Raw genomic sequence first — 17,073 nt, 5'->3', positions numbered from 1 at the left:
GTTACTTGTATAACTTTATAAGCCGGGACGTCTGTCCTGTAAATACTTTAGGTCAGAGACTTTATAAAATGTTCGCAATGTGCACGTTAGCATTTAGTTAGCATTGTCTAAAGGATTGTACATGTACATGTTGGCAGTGGGGTTTGAAAATAGTGCCCCTTGTGTCTAGTTATGAATATCTCGGTATGGCACAAGGTTGGTATGAAGGTATGGTAATCTGGATACTGCCCAAGCCTAGCAGGAAACCTACCACATACATTTCAGTGGGAGTATTCACACTAAAAACAACATTGATTTGTGTGTGTGTCTGTAGGAGCTGGGGAACCTGCAGAGACTAGTGTGTCTAGACGTGTCAGAGAACCGACTGGAGGAGTTGCCCTCGGAGCTCAGCGGCCTGCTGGCCCTCACTGACCTGCTGCTCACACACAACCTCCTGGAGGTGGTGCCCGACAGCATAGGTGAGGGAGAGCGAGAGATGGGAGAGAGCGGGGGAAGGAGGTAGATGGGGAGAGAGGGAGGAAAGGTTGCCTGATGGCATTCGCTGTCCCGTTGTATGGTGGCTTATTCACCTGAACTGATTTACACAGTAGCTTCATTGTCAGACTAAACTGAGTTTTTCAAAGTACTTTGTCAAGGTGTGTGCTTTTTACCAAGTACTGTTGAATTAGACCCATGGACATGGGCATATTCATTGCTTGGATGTAATAGAAGGTAATGCACTGAAAACCATACTGCCCCCTACTGGGGAAATGATACATATATACTGACTCAAAGGCTTGTGATGTTAATTGACCTGGGTCGTGTTCATTAGGCTCTCTGAAGCAGCTGTCCATCCTGAAAGTGGACCAGAACCGACTGACCCACCTGAGTGACGCCATAGGAGAGTGTGAGAACCTGACGGAACTCGTATTGACCGAGAACCTCTTACAGGTACATTTTAGAACCACAGTTTGCTGGCTCAAAACAAATGTACAGTACTATATGTGCCTTGTCCCGAGACTCCCGGCCTTGTCCTTTCAACATCTCCCTTGAGATGCATAACTTTTAACATCCATTCAATAAAAATAAAAAAATTATTGTGCATTTTTATTCAATAGACTCTGCCTCGCTCGCTGGGCAAGTTGAAGAAGCTGACCAACCTGAATGTGGACCGCAACCGTCTGGGCGACGTGCCTGATGAGCTGGGTGGTTGTGCCAGCCTCAACGTGCTCTCCCTCAGAGACAACCGCGTGGCGAAATTGCCCGCTGAGCTGGCTGACGCCACCGAGCTCCATGTTCTGGACGTGGCAGGGAACAGGTAACCCTTCTACACCCCGTATAGGTCCCGTAAATCACTGGTGTTGGTAGACTTCTCTCCTGTAATAACATATCTAGTGACTCCACTTCTCAAGTAGTCCGAGCTTCTCTTGATCCTTTATCAAGTCTTATAGTCTAATAATGATATAATAATAAAAATAATAATAATAATTACATTTTTTTCCCTCAAAGTGACTTATAGTAGTGCATGCATATATTTTCATACGGGTGGCCCCAGCAGGAATGGAACACACAATCCTGACGTTGCAAACACACTGTTCTTCCAACTGAGCAACACCGGACTATTCTTCAGAATAGTACTTTCCATATGATTTGTCCATGTTGTTGTGTGGTGTCCCCAGGTTACAGAACCTGCCGTTTGCCCTGGCCAACCTCAACCTGAAGGCCATGTGGCTGGCAGAGAACCAGTCCCAGCCCATGCTCAAGTTCCAGACGGAGGACGACAAGAGCACCGGGGAGAAGGTGCTCACCTGCTACCTGTTGCCCCAGCAGCCCTCCCCCAGCCTGGGTGAGTTAGCCCTACACCTACCTCCTGGTGGACATCATCTTTATGCCATCATCATCTTCCTCCTCCTCTCTCACATCTCTATCACGCTCGGTTCTCCATCTCAACTTTTTCCTGGGCTACTCACTATTTACCAACTTAACCGAAATCCTCCTTCACTGCAAATCCTCTTCCCTTTACTTCCTCTAACATAGGAGCTACACTGGGGTGTTGCAAAATCAGTCTTTTTTTTAACCCGTGACGCTGGAAACGTTTGGCCAGCGCGAGCAGGTCACAAGCTACTTTATCAAGTGTGAGCTGCGTATCGAAATCTTGAAAATAGAACCAGAGTGCAATTTTACACTGAGCAGCACATTCCTCTCCCAGAGTCCTTCTTGCTCTCTTGTCACTCTCAACCCAAATGTTCTTAAGATGTTCTCATAACACCACAACTCCCCTGTACCACAACGATGACCGTTTCAATCCAGGAAAAGTGATTATCCTGTAAGCTGTTTTTGTAACCCAGTCCCTCTCTCCATCCTGTCTCCCTACAGAGAACCTGCTGCTGAACAGTGTGGACGACAGCTGGATAGACAGCAACCTGAACCGGGTGTCAGTTATCCAGTTCCAGGAGGAGACTACCAAGCAGGATGAGGACGATGAGGCGGCTGCAGAGCGCAGGGTAAGACTACTAATACACTTATACATATAAACTCGGCAAAAAAAGAAATGTCCTCTCACTGTCAACTGCGTTTATTTTCAGCAAACTTAACATGTGTAAATATTTGTGTGAACATAACAAGATTCAACAACTGAGACATAAACTGAACAAGTTCCACAGACATGTGACTAACAGAAATGGAATAATGTGTCCCTGAACAAAGGGGGGGTAAAAATCTAAAGTAACAGTCGGTATCAGGTGTGGCCACCAGGTGCATTAAGTACTGCAGTGCATTTCCTCCTCATGGACTGCACCAGATTTGCCAGTTCTTGCTGTGAGATGTTACCCTCACTCTTCCACCAAGGCACCTGCAAGTTCCCGGACATTTCTGTGGGGAATGGCCCTAGCCCTCACCCTCTGATCCAACAGGTCCCAGACGTGCTCAATGGGATTGAGATCCGGGCTCTTCGCTGGCCATGCCAGAACACTGACATTCCTGTCTTGCAGGAAATCACGCACAGAACGAGCAGTATGGCTGGTGGCATTGTCATGCTGGAGGGTCATGTCAGGATGAGCCTGCAGGAAGGGTACCACATGAGGGAGGAGGATGTCTTCCCTGTAACGCACAGCGTTGAGATTGCCTGCAATTACAACAATCTCAGTCCGATGATGCTGTGACACACCGACCCAGACCATGACGGACCCTCCACCTCCAAATCGATCCCGCTCCAGAGTACAGGCCTCAGTGTAACACTTATTCCTCCGACAATAAACGCAAATCCGACCATCACCCCTGGTGAGACAAAACCGCGACTCGTCATTGAAGAGCGCTTTTTGCCAGTCCTGTCTGTTCCAGCGACGGTGGGTTTGTGCCCATAGGTGACATTGTTGCCGGTGATGTCTGGTGAGGACCTGCCTTACAACAGGCCTACAAGCCCTCAGTCCAGCCTCTCTCAGCCTATTGCGGACAGTCTGAGCACTGATGGAGGGATTGTGCTTTCCTGGTGTAACTCGGGCAGTTGTTGTTGCCATCCTGTACCTGTCCCGCAGGTGTGATGTTCGGATGTACCGATCCTGTGCAGGTGTTGTTACACGTGGTCTGCCACTGCGAGGACGATCAGCTGTCCGTCCTGTCTCCCTGTAGCGCTGTCTTAGACGTCTCACAGTACGGACATTGTCGCATGCCTCTTTGCAGCATGCCTAAGGCACATTCACGCAGATGAGCAGGGACCCTGGGCATCTTTCTTTTGGTGTTTTTCAAAGTCAGTAGAAAGGCCTCTTTAGTGTTTTAGTTTTCATAACTGTGACCTTAATTGCCTACCGTCTGTAAGCTGTTAGTGTCTTAACGACAGGGTCCCGAAAAAGGGACATTTCTTTTTTGCTGAGTTTACAATACATGAACAGTGCTTTATGAGGAGCTTCGTTCATGTGACTCGTGCACTGCACGAACCAACACGTTTTAAAATGAAGCGCTCTATGGCTGGTTCATAACTTAGCTTCCTTTCATGGTCCTATCTTTCCTTTCCATTCTGACAGTGCATGACAGGGTAAAGTAATATGGTGGAGAGATATCCAGTCAGAAAATCAGTAGCGGACTCCATTCCAGTCATAGTTTCGGCATCTCAGTCTTTGAGTTTCCTTGAGTCAGTTTGTTGTACTTTGTCCTTGGGTCTAATTTACAGTTTGCAAAAGTCTTTTTGAGGCGGTCTCCTCCTTGTGTGTCTGTAGATGAATTGTCAGTCTGGGGAATTGACAGATTCTCGTGCGCGTGTGTCTGTTCAGGGTCTCCAGCGCCGGGCGACGCCCCACCCCAGTGAGCTGAAGGTCATGAAGAAGGTGATTGAGGAGAAGAGGAACGAGGCCCACATATCCAGTCCTGATGGAGAGCCAGAGTCTCCTGGTACTGAGGTACAACACACCACTGTACATCCTACATGCCACCATACTTGAGATCCGTGAGTGAAACTTTTTAACATTTTAAATGCATACATTCGGTAAACACCGTCAGTGCTATGGGTGTGGTTCATACAGATCGTAGGTAAAGGTGTACTGTTGAAACAGAAGCTAAGTGTGTACCTGTTGGCCACTTATCCAGCATGTTGTTCTGAGGATTCTGACGTGTGATTGGTGGTTGCAGGAGAAACGACTGAGCAATCTGTCCAATCAGAGCCACGACTCTGCGGCGTCCAACAGCACAGCCTCTGCCAACTCTCACGAGGAGAGGCGCTGCATGATTACCACAGCGAGGGAGAGCCTAGTGAGTGGGCGTGGTGAGGAGGAGGAGCTAGACGAGATGGAGGTGGAGTATGTAGAGGTGAGTTTCACTACTACGACAGTCTCTGTTTCAATCGCCTCTCCTAATACTGGTGCTGTCATTGAAGACCTGGCGTTTCGTAGCTAGGAAAACTCTGTACCCTAGTTATACACTTTCTCCTGGTCAGGTCAACTAAATAACAGTGACTAGTGAGACGGATCCTTGTCTTCAAGACGATCGTTTCCCTCCTGCTCTTTCTTTCTCTCCCGTCACTCACACCATCCTTTCCCTTCTTCCGCCAGCCCACGGTGCACTTTGCAGAGGAGCCCATATACCGGGGTGGGATTGAGGACGGTGAGGATGAGGAGGGTGGGGACGGGGTCCCATGCAGCGACCTAGAGGAACAGAGGCCCCAGTTCCCTACGGAGAAGCAGCGTCTGATCAGGAAGGACACGCCGCACTACAAGAAGAACTTCAAGATTACCAAGCTGCCAAAACCCGAGGTGGTGGCCGCGTTACTGCAGGGCTTCAGCCCCGACGCTCACCTGGCCCAACACCCCACCTCGCACCACCCTGACCCCGAGGAGGAGGAGGAAGAGGAGGAGTGTATGGTTACTCCACAGCGCCACAACAGAATAGAAGAGCCAGAGCAGGAGGATAGGAGTCTGCTTCATGTCAACTCTTCCCTGCAGCCGGTCAAGGTAAACTGGGCTCGGGGTGGGGGGTTCAGGGGATGGTGGGTAGGAAACACAATTACTATACAGGCTACATAGGCTCGTGGTGAGTAGGGCTGTAGTACAAAACTAAAACGTACACCAGACCTGCCAACCTGCACAAATTCTGCATTCTATGCACGCAATTGTATTTTCCAAATTGTGTGTGTTAGTCAAGCACATTAGACACTGTTATTTTGTAGTTAGCTCCTTAGCGAAGGCGTCTTTACGGTGAAGGTGTGTAGCTACAGCGTTTAGTCAACTAGGCGAGAACACTTCCTTGCCAACATGCTTTGACGTCCGCAACGCCAGTAGGCGCGAGCGCGTTGACGAGAAAGGAGACCTGTCCGCTGTTACGGTAGTTCAGTGCACGTCGCTGCGTTGATGGAGACAAACACGGCAGAGCGAGCTATTCCGCTAAAACCGTCCTTCACGGAAAGCTATGTTAGACTTAAAGGTTAATAGGCCTATGTTCATTAATCAGTTGTTGATTTGTCCTCTTGATATAGCTGTGTCACCAGTAGGCTGCTGCTGATGTGATAATAGTCAGGTCACCAATGACAACCAGGCATGTTGCTGAATGGCCTAGTAGTCAGACTTAACTGGATGGATGAGGTCAGGGATGGAGATCTGGAACAAGCTCATATAGGCCTATTTCAGTTTCATATTCCAAGTGGCCTACAGTAAGCTGGACTACTACGTTGCATCCAGTGATTGAGTAATTCCTAATTTTCTTCCCAAACAAAATGAAGAAGCCAGTTTTACATTTTCGCTAGACTATTCTCACAGACACCTATTAATTACAATAATCATTACCTCTAAATTTTGCAAGTGTCATTGAGACCAATCAATTTTTATTTAGGATCGAAGACACGACTTTGTATTGGTTACATTGTTTGATCATTTAAGACCAGGATTCAGGACATGGCAGTTACAGGTTTTTTTAATAATGCAAAATGCTCCTACTTCCTGAGGGGGAAGTTGACTGACCCCCTACGGACCTCCACCCTACCCAACCTTAGGCATACATCAGCACCACTTTGTCAGAAAATCCTAGGGGGAGCCTTGATTGTACCTTCGAGTTAGCTTTCTAGTTAGCAGCTAATTACCAAGTACGCGTAAGTCTATTGCGTTCCGTTCCTACTGAGGCAGTCTTCTGCCAACATCATTATTAGGCAATAAAAAAAGTGCATTTGCATTTGATCCGCAGGGTCCCGCCGCCGTGCTGAAGTGGCACTCATAAAAATGATTCAAGGTTGGCAGGTCTGTACACACTCACTATCATGTTATTATGTAGTTGTCGTTTTTGGAGCCCCAAGTTTTTTTTTCTTCTGATAAGTTGACTACACTAACTGGGGCCACCTGGTCACGAAAAACGTGGCGCCCTAACCATGTATCCCAATTTCAAATTATCCAGGACTACCATGGGCTAGTTTTCCTTTAGTGTTTTTTGCCCTAATGAAGCTGACAGACAGTTGAATAAAGCTTTTGCACACCAGTTCTCTTCGTGCTGACATGTTAGTGGCCTGCTCGCCTCTATGCACACCCTAGACACTCAAATGCCTAGAAGCTCCCAGTCTTGTCACCCTGCATTCAGTTTGGACTGTTGGCACTGGATTGGATTGAGAAGGAGATAACATTGCATGTCATGTTGCTGTGCATAGGAAAAACGATTTGTTTGTTTACAGGAAGTCCTATAGTTTGCACTCGGGTGCTTTTACGTTGCCCTCTCTGTCCCACACAAGCAGGATTCTCTCAGACATTCACAGATGGCGCTAGTCGGTAACCTGTTGAAAAACATAGAATAACTAACAAGAGTGGACATTCTCATTGACAACATTTGATAAATGTTTGTAAATGTCATCAAACAGACTGACAGTTTACAAATGGACAACCACCACAAACCAAATCCAGTGTGAGTTGTTTAAATGCTTAAAACGTGGACACATTTCACCCCATTAGTCCTAATTGTGTACCAAATGGCACCCTATTCCATTTATAGTGCACTACTTTTGACCAGAGCCCAATGGGCCTTGGTCAAAAGTCATACACTATAAACGGGTGCAATTTTGGATGTAGTCATGTGTATCCCCACACACTTCCCAGTCAACTCAGAGTGGAGCTCCCTCTTGTGGCTGCTCTGAGCTCTCGTGTCAAGTTTCCCAGCTCTCTTGGACCAGTTGTCAATAATGCCAATGATAAAATCTATTAATACAAAGTGATAGTCTATCGAATCCCCACCCCATCAGCTGTGCACTAGACACCTCCTGCTGGCCTCCTGCTGGCCTCCTGCTGGCCTCCTGCTGGCCTCCTGCTGGCCTCCTGCTGGCCTCCTGCCATAAAGTCCCCTGCACCATGCCTCTGTCTGCCCACCTCAGTACTATGCTTCTCACCATATCATTTACTATTCCCTGTTCTGTTTTTAAATTGTTAATGACTTCTCCCTGTTCTGCCTTCCTATATTTGTGTGAAAGTGTATACCATGGCTCCTGAAATGTATGATTCTAAGACAATTTTATTCAAATTGATTATTAATCGTAATCACCAATAGAGCTGCTACCTAATATGCAGAGAATGAGTGCGGGGGGTGTGTGTGTGTGTGGTGTGTGTGTGTGTTTGATATAGTGTACGTGTATGTGCGTGTCTATGCCTGTTGATCTGCAGACCATCCGGTTTTGTCTTGGCAGAGGTGGAAATGTTGAGACCCAGACAAACTGTTTTCATTTATGATTATGAAGTATTGTTGGAGTGCGGTATGCACCTACATAACAACCTGTTTTCTAACAATTCTGCAGCAAATTTCAATCTTAAAAGACAACAACGCATCAATGGCTTAGAACAATTTAGATTTGCATTTGACACATCTAGCTACTATTTGTATAAGGCTGTCTAGATCTGGAATTGATTTGTAATTGCTTAATGGCTGATTAGAATTTTAATATGATCTGTTTTTTGGGGTTGTTGAATGATTGACAAGTACAACTAAATCTGAGAAAGACTACTGCAATTTAGAACATGTACTGCACAGGTAAAAGGGTTTACTGGGGTGTCTGTTTATAGGCTGGAGGGAACTTTGCTTTGGGAGCCACTGCTTTCTTTCCCCCATTTCTCTTTCTGCACACGAACTGCCGTCCCTGTGTGGCCTGTAGCTCACCTTATTCTGGGTCTCGAGTTTCCACCCCTGCCTGCATCTGCCTCTGGTGGCTGGGGAGTGAGTGATGTGTGTGACTGGTGTTGCCATTGTTCAAAGGACCTCCACTGGAAATCAAATTGGCAACGCTGATACCGATACCGATTATTGGAGGACCAAAAAAAGCCGATACCGATTAATCGGATGATTTTTTAAAAGTTTATTTTTAACATTTATTTTTTTACATGTGTATTTATTTATTTGTAATAATGACAATTACAACAATACTGAATGAACACTTATTTTAACTTAATATAATACATCAATAAAATCAATTTAGCCTCAAATAAATAATGAAACATGTTCAATTTGGTTTAAATAATGCAAAAACAAAGTGTTGGAGAAGAAAGTAAAAGTGCAATATGTGCCATGTAAGAAAGCTAACGTTTAAGTTCCTTGCTCAGAACATGAGAACATATGAAAGCTGGTGGTTCCTTTTAACATGATTCTTCAATATTCCCAGGTAAGAAGTTTTAGGTTGAGGTTATTATAGGAATTATAGGACTATTCCTCTCTCTACCATTTGTATTTCATATACCTTTGACTATGGGATGTTCTTATAGGCACTTTAGTATTGCCAGTGTAACAATATAGCTTCCGTCCCTCTCCTCGCCCTTGCCTGGGCTCGAACCAGGAACACATCGACAACAGCCACCCTCGAAGCATCGTTACCCATCGCTCCACAAAAGTCGCGGCCCTTGCAGAGCAAGGGGAACAACTACTCCAAGTCTCAGAGCGAGTGACGTTTGAAACGCTATTAGCGCGCACCCCGCTAACTAGCTAGCCATTTCACATCGGTTACACCAGCCTAATCTCGGGAGTTGATAGGCTTGAAGTCATAAACAGAGCAATGCTTGAAGCATTGCGAAGAGCTGCTGGCAAACCCCCGAAAGTGCTGTTTGAATGAATGCTTACGAGCCTGCTGCTGCTGCTCAGTCAGACTGCTCTATCAAATATCAAATATAATTATAACATAACACACAGAAATACGAGCCTTAGGTTAATATGATAAAATCCGGAAACTGTAATTTGAAAATAAAACGTTTATTCTTTCAGTGAAATACGGAACCGTTCTGTATTTTATCTAACAGATGGCATCCTAAGTCTAAATATTGCTGTTACATTGTACAACCTTCAATGTTATGTCATAATTATGTACAATTCTGGCAAATTAATTACGGCCTTTGTTAGGAATAAATGGACTTCACACAGTTCGCAATGAGCCAGGCGGCCCAAACTGCTGCATATACCCTGACTGCTTGCACGGAACGCAAGAGAAGTGACAATTTCCCTAGTTATAAGAAATTCATGTTAGCAGGCAATATTAAATAAATATGCAGGTTTAAAAATATATACTTGTTTATTGATTTTAAAGAAAGGCATTGATGTTTATGGTACATCGGCCATTCCGATTAATCGGTCGACCTCTAGTGGATATGACCTTTTGGGGTTTATCCCAGTGGCTGAATGAATGTGTGTTGTTTTGAAGTGTTTGCATTTGTCTTCTGTTTTTGAATGGATTTGGTTAGAGTATGCTTGTGTGCATATTAGTTACTTTGGCCTCACTAATCCGCATGCCTCTCGCTGGTTCCTGTCCTAACAGGGGGTGTCATTTGATCAAGTCAATAATCTCCTGATTGAGCCTGCTCGAATTGAGGAGGAAGAGGTCTGTACCTATACTCTTTCACTCCATCCACTCCCGCTCTCACTCACGTTCTCTCTCTTTCTCCCACTCACCCATTCACCCACCCGCTGGCTCTCAGTTGGGGGAAAAAAAATAAAAATAATTATTGATCAATGATTAATCCAAGCCAATCGCCCAGAGAAATGCCCACCACAAAACCATCGGACCGCCAGCGTAGTAGAACTTGAAGGGGAGGATGCAGGAGTAACACTTTATATGGCCAAAGGGTTATAGGATTTAAGTAATATCCAGTGCATTGGGAAAGTTTTCAGACCTCTTCACTTTTTTCACATTTTGGTGCGTTACAGCCTTATTCTAAAATATATTTAACCAAAAAAAAACATCAATCTACACACTACCTCATCATGACAAAGTGAAAACAGGTTTTTATAAATGATTGCAAATGTGTGTATGTGTATAGATATATAAATAAATAAAACGGATACCTTATTTACATAAGTATTCAGACCCTTTGCTATGAGACTCGAAATTGAGCTCAGGTGCATCCTGTTTCCATTGATCATCCTTGATGTTTCTACAACTTGATTGGAGTCCACCTGTTTTAAATTCAGTTGATTGGACATCATTTGGAAAGGCACACGCCTGTCTATATAAGGTCCCACAGTTGACAGTACATGTCAGAGCAAAAACCAAGCCATGAGGTCGAAGGAATTGTCCGTAGAGCTCCGAGACAGGATTGTGTCGAGGCACAGATCTGGGGAAGGGTACCAAAAAATTGTCTGCAGCAATGAAGGTCCCCAAGAACACAGTGGCCTCCATCATTCTTAAATGGAACAAGTTTGGAACCACCAATCGGGGGAGAAGGGCTTTGGTCAGGGAGGTGACCAAGGACCCGATGGTCACTCTGACAGAGCTCCAGAGTTCCTCTGTGGAGATGGGATAGCTTTCCAGAAGGACAACCATCTCTGCAGCACTCCAACAATCAGGCCTTTATGGTAGTGGCCAGACGGAAGCCACTCCTCAGTAAAAGGCACATGTCATCTCGCTTGGATTTTGCCAAAAGCATCACGTCTGGAGGAAACCTGGCACCAACCCTACGGTGAAGCATGGTGGTGGCAGCATCATGCTGTGGGAATGTTTTTCAGCGGCAGGGACTGGGAGACTAGTCAGGATCGAGGGAAAGATGAACGGAGCAAAGTACAGAGATCCTTGCTGAAAACCTGCTCAGGATCTCAGACTGGGGAAAAAGTTCACTTTCCAACAGGACAATGACCCTAAGCACACAGCCAAGACAATGCTGGAGTGGATTTGGGACAAGTCTCTGAATGTCCTTGAGTGCAGAGAATAATGGGAGAAACTCCCTAAATACAGGTGTGCCAAGCTTGTAGCGTCATAACCAATAGGACTGTAATCACTGTAAAAGATGCTTCAACAAAGTACTGAGGAAAAGGTCTGAATACTTAAGTAAATGTGTTATTTCAGTATATTTTTAATACATTTGCAAAAATTTCTAAAAACCTGTTTTTGCTTTGTCATTATGGGGTATTGTGTGTAGATTGAGGTGGGGAAACAATTTTAATCAATTTTAGAATAAGGCTGTAACGTAACAAAATGTGGAAAAAGTCAAGGGGTCTGAATACTTTCCGAATATAAAACAATATGGTTATACAATTGTAATGAAGTTATATGTAAGTGGTAAACAAGTGTTTACCCATCAATGACGTCCTACCCCATTCTCAGGTTCTACCACGCTGTTGCTCGTCCTCCTCCCGTTCTTCATCATCCTGTTCAGGCTGTGTGGCCCTGGAGTGAGTGAATGTGCTGCTGTCTGTGATGGAGGAGGTCCGTCTTCTTTCAGCACCGTCTTTCAGGTTTTACACTTACTCAACCGGTGTGTCCAGCAGGATCTGGCCCACACATTGCAACTTCTAACCAGGAGAAATGTATTTTGTTGAAGATATCTAAGACATCTGAAATTAGTTTTAGGATTTCTTTGTGAGAACATGTATGTGCATTATCAAAAAATAAAATGCTGTTCTTTCACAGCATGGTACCACGCCCTACATCTATCATGATATGACAAAGGAACACGCTGGCTCTTTCCAGACATTTTAGTCCAGAGGGTAAGCACTTTGCTAAACGGTTTGCACTGCTGAATAGCTCAAGAACCACAAAGCAACTTATCAAGAACTTAAAGGCCCAGTGCAGTCAAAAACATGATTTCCTGTGTTTTATATAGATTTCCACACTGAGGTTGGAATAATATTGTGAAAATGACCACCTGAAATGTCACCTTTTTTGTTGTTGTGGGAAGAATTTTTGGCCTGCCTGGTGACATCACCAGGTGGTAAATTAGTTAATAGACCAGGGGTTCCCAAACTTTTTTGGCCAGCGATCCCCATTTTGAAAACAAAATGTTTTTCGCGACCCTACCACGTAAAACAAAGTTCTGAAATAAACAGTCAGTGTTTACTTTGTAAATTTGGGCTATGACAGTTGCACCAACAGAACATACACCATAATCTGTGAGGTGTATGACTAGTTGAGTGCTCCATGAACACGGTTATGCCTAACATTTTTAGAAGCATTAGACCAGAACCTTGATGCTGTTTGACGTCTAAGTTTGAACATTAGTCAAAGTATTTTTGACAGTATTTCAATCTGAAGACAGTATGGTTTGAAGTGACTGAAATGCGTCAGAAAGGTATTGCGAAGTTCATCGGGTAATGATGTTGTATAATATTCTGTGTAGGAAAGAACATCATTGACGTTATTTCCCTACCAGTCTGATTTAGTGCCTGGTCTTGTCCACTACTTTCTAACGGCTTGTGGGCATAGTAGATGCAAACAGTACGTCTTATCTTTCAGTGATGGCGCCATAATATGTTGTATATAAAAGCATTCAAAAGATGAAGCCACATTTGTAGGAAGTATACCACGTTGTTTATTACAGCGGCTACTGGAGGTTACTGACGTAACCCTGGTCCTATGAACCAAGCACACATTTTCTCACGCGACCCCATTTTAAAATTCATCGTTAAGATGACACACTAAGCTATGTGAACGCCTGACACAGCCACTACTGTGTAATTTATTGTGGGGAGCACTTCAACGAATTGGGGTTGGATTTAATTTACGTTTTAGTCCATTTTAATTTACAGTTATCCAGAGCGACTTACAATAAGTGCCTTCATCTTAAGATAGCAGTTGAAGCAAGTACATTTTCCCCCAATAAAATAGTTATCAGCAAAGTCAGTGCTTGTAGGAAAATGTATACTGAACAAAAATATAAACAAAACATGCATCAATTTCAATGATTTTACTGAGTTACAGTTCATATAAGGAAATCAATAAATTTAAATAAATTCGTTAGACCCTAATCTATGGATTTCACATGACTGGGCATGGATGTAGGGGAGCCAGGCCCAGCCAATCAGAATTCGTTTTTTCCCCACAAAAGGGCTTTATTACAAACAGAAATACATCAGCTGTCGAGGTGGCTGGTCTCAGACGATCCCGCAGGTGAAGAAGCCAGATCTGGAGGTCCTGGGCTGGCGTGGTTACACGTGGTCTGCGGCTGTGAGTTCGGTTGGACGTATTGCCAAATTCTCTAAAACGACGTTGGAGGTGGCTTATGGTAGAGAAATTAACATTCAATTCTCTGCCAACAGCTCTGGTGGACATTCCTGCAGTAAGCATCCCAATTGCACGCTCCCTCAAAACTTGAGACATCTGTGGCATTGTGTTGTGTGACAAAACTGGACATTTTAGAGGGGCCTTTTATTGTGTCCAGCACAAGGTGCACCTGTGTACTGATCATGCTGTTTAATCAGCTTCTTGATATGCCACACCTGTCAGGTGGATGAAATAAAATGCTCACTATCAGGGATGTAAACAAATGTTTGCACAACATTTGAGAGAAATAAGCTTTTTTGTGCGTATGGAACATTTCTGGGGTCTTTTATTTCAGCTCATGAAACATTGGGCCAACACTTTACATGTTGCGTTTATATTTTTGTTCAGTGTGTATAGATAAATATTTATTTTTAGGGTGGATATTGTATGGAGGGTTGGGTTTCAGACGTTTTCAGGAGATGGGCAAGGGACTCTGCTGTCCTAGCGTCGGGGAAACTGGTTATACAATTGGTCTGCCAGGGCAGAGACGAGCTTTGACTGGGTTGAGTGGGAGCTGACCCAACGTAGGTGTGGGAGGGCCAAGAGACCAGATGTGGCAGAACGGACTGCTCGGGTTGGGGTGTAGGAAGATAGAGCCTGAAGATAGAGAGGGGCAGTTCCCTTTGCTTCGACTGGAAGCCAGTGGACTGTGTGGAGGGACGGGGTCACATGGATGAACTTGGAAGGCTGCGGTGTTCTGGATCAATTGCAGTGGTTTGATGCCACAAGCAGGGAGCTCAATCAACAGGATCGCAGTAATCTAGATGGGAGATGATGAGGCTGGATTTGAATCCATTTTGTACAATATTTCTGTACATTTCTACTATTTAAATGTTTTACTTTGAAAGGATAGGATATTGTCATTGGGTGGTAGCACATACCTAACTAATAAGATAAGATACAACATACTGATTATTTTATTTTGGTGGATTTGGCTATGGAGGAGTGATAGTTGGCCTTGGTGACTGAGTTTTTGCATTTCTGGTGAGGATGCCTATGGAATGGTTGGTACGTGCATATTGTGCATCTGCGATGCCCGTGGTTGCATGAGCGTTCTGCAACGGTGACAACGAAGTTTGTGAGAGAACGGAGCCTTTTGACGACGACACACCGGAATGAACCTCCACTCCCTCCCCCCCTATCCCAGAACACAGCACTCTTTCACTTCACTATTTCTTTCCTCTTCTTTCTCTCCCACTTATATTTCACCCTCATCCCCCACTTACTCCCACTCTGCACGGCTTGCGCGGACAGCATTCACACATCCAGTTCAGAGCCACACACCACCCTTGATGTGACTGTTCCATGACAGTGTTGTGACTCACCTCAGTGTCTGAAACTAGCCTTCACGTTTTATGTCAAAAGGATTACGTGTTTGTCGAGTCGTTTCACTGTGTGTCTTTGGGCTAATGTCAATGCCTTGTGATATGATGGGTAATTTGTTTAGCACTACTGTTAGTGATATTTGGAACTGCTTTTGTTCTGCTTCTACTCAAATGGCCACCTTTTTAATAAGTTACTGTAGCTACTCTCTGTACGGAGAGATAGAAGGCAAGACTCATGCCTTTTCTCATTCGACATACACTTGAGTTGAGTTTAGCCCGGAGACCAGAGTAGCCCCTGTCCATCCCGTCTGTCTGTCCCTAGTCTATCCATGCCGCACTCCCCAGATCGGCGCCACATTTTGAGTGGAGAGGGGGTTCACCCACTCCACATGACTTTAATTTAAATAAATAGTCAATTATATCCATTTACTTTCCAATCAACATTACACGTAATCACATTATCAGTTTGTTCATCACAATATGCAGCAACCTTCAAATTGACATTTGACCCAAAAGTATCATCTTGTTAAAAACAATTGTGTCAAGTGGAGTGTGGTGAGCCCTCCTCCTTCCTGTCCTGTCTGAGGATAGGGCTGTTGTATGGGGCGACTCCGCTCAGTGCGCTGACCCCCTCTCCTCCATTTCCAGCACACCCTGACCATTCTACGGCAAACTGGGGGCCTGGGCATCAGCATAGCCGGAGGACAGGGATCCACACCCTACAAGGGGGATGATGAGGTGAGGGCTGAGGACAGCTGTGGAGACTCCTAAATGCACAGATGGATTGTGTCCCAAATTCCCTATAGGGAACCAGTGCCCTCGTCAAAATAGTGCACTGCATAGGAAAACAGGGTATTATTTTGGACACGTTCACATTCTGCGGACTGACTGAGACTTGTGACTGTGTACTAGTCTGTCTGTCTGTCCCTCCAGGGAATTTTCATCTCCAGGGTGTCTGAAGAGGGCCCTGCAGCGCAGGCTGGGGTCAAAGTGGGAGACAAACTCCTAGAGGTAAAGTATGTGCGTGCTTGATAAACGTATGGGTGCCCATTCTTATGCCTGTTTGCAGCCATGGTGCATTCATGTTCAAGGTCCATGAAGAGGCCTTTTAACTGTAGAGAGAACCATGATCTCCGCTCCCTCCCTCTCTCTCTCAGGTGAATGGTGTGGTTCTCCAGGGGGCAGAGCACCACACGGCGGTAGAGGCCCTGCGCAGCTCGGGCTCCGCCGTCTCCATGAGCGTCCTCCGGGAGCACATGGTGGAGCCGGAGAACGCCATCACCACCACACCGCTGAGGCCCGAGGACGACTACTTCCCCCGGGAGAGACGGGCCAGTGGCCTTCCCTTCTGCATTGAGGCAGGCTCCCCCGCAGTCCTCCGACACAGGCTGTCTACCTGCCTGGCCCGCAACGACAAGGGTCTGGGCTTCAGCATTGCTGGGGGCAAAGGCTCCACAGCCTACCGCACAGGGGACATGGTGAGATGAACACACACACACATCCCTAGTGTGTACAGTAGACACTGAGATTCACACACACATCCCTCAATGTACAACAGAGTGGTGTAGGAATATTGGGCGTTGTTCAGACCTGATTAATATTTCATCCTCCTGGTCTTAGTGAAACACCTTTTGTATGTATGTCGTGTCAGGTTGTCCCACTTCTCAAGTCAACGACACGATACCTCTTAACTGCACTAGCTACAGCATTAGAGGGAGAGTTTAAGAGTCAGGATTCGTGGATTTCCTACATATTTCTGTATTATGTCGCGTAATAGTCTCCGCCAACCCCTCTAAGGTTTCCTCATTC

At 45.3% G+C, this 17,073-nt stretch overlaps 1 protein-coding gene across 8 annotated transcripts in view; it reads left to right on the top strand.

Annotated features, from left to right (window-relative positions):
- Positions 1–17,073, top strand: part of LOC120028042 (protein scribble homolog) — a 143,858-nt gene that overhangs the window by 81,254 nt on the left and 45,531 nt on the right. For all 8 annotated transcript variants that reach the window (XM_038973184.1, XM_038973190.1, XM_038973188.1 and 5 more), the window contains exons 8-18: positions 314–458; positions 812–930; positions 1,098–1,297; positions 1,659–1,825; positions 2,356–2,483; positions 4,245–4,370; positions 4,600–4,776; positions 5,019–5,417; positions 15,913–16,002; positions 16,198–16,275; positions 16,422–16,742. In XM_038973184.1, the coding sequence (XP_038829112.1) occupies positions 314–458; positions 812–930; positions 1,098–1,297; positions 1,659–1,825; positions 2,356–2,483; positions 4,245–4,370; positions 4,600–4,776; positions 5,019–5,417; positions 15,913–16,002; positions 16,198–16,275; positions 16,422–16,742 (1,950 nt within the window). The remainder of the gene's footprint in view (positions 1–313; positions 459–811; positions 931–1,097; positions 1,298–1,658; positions 1,826–2,355; positions 2,484–4,244; positions 4,371–4,599; positions 4,777–5,018; positions 5,418–15,912; positions 16,003–16,197; positions 16,276–16,421; positions 16,743–17,073) is intronic.

Source organism: Salvelinus namaycush, chromosome 33 (genome assembly GCF_016432855.1).
Source record: "Salvelinus namaycush isolate Seneca chromosome 33, SaNama_1.0, whole genome shotgun sequence".
Lineage (NCBI taxonomy): Eukaryota > Metazoa > Chordata > Actinopteri > Salmoniformes > Salmonidae > Salvelinus > Salvelinus namaycush.
The sequence above is the reverse complement of the archived record's forward strand: the minus strand, read 5'-3'. Positions and strand labels throughout refer to the sequence as shown.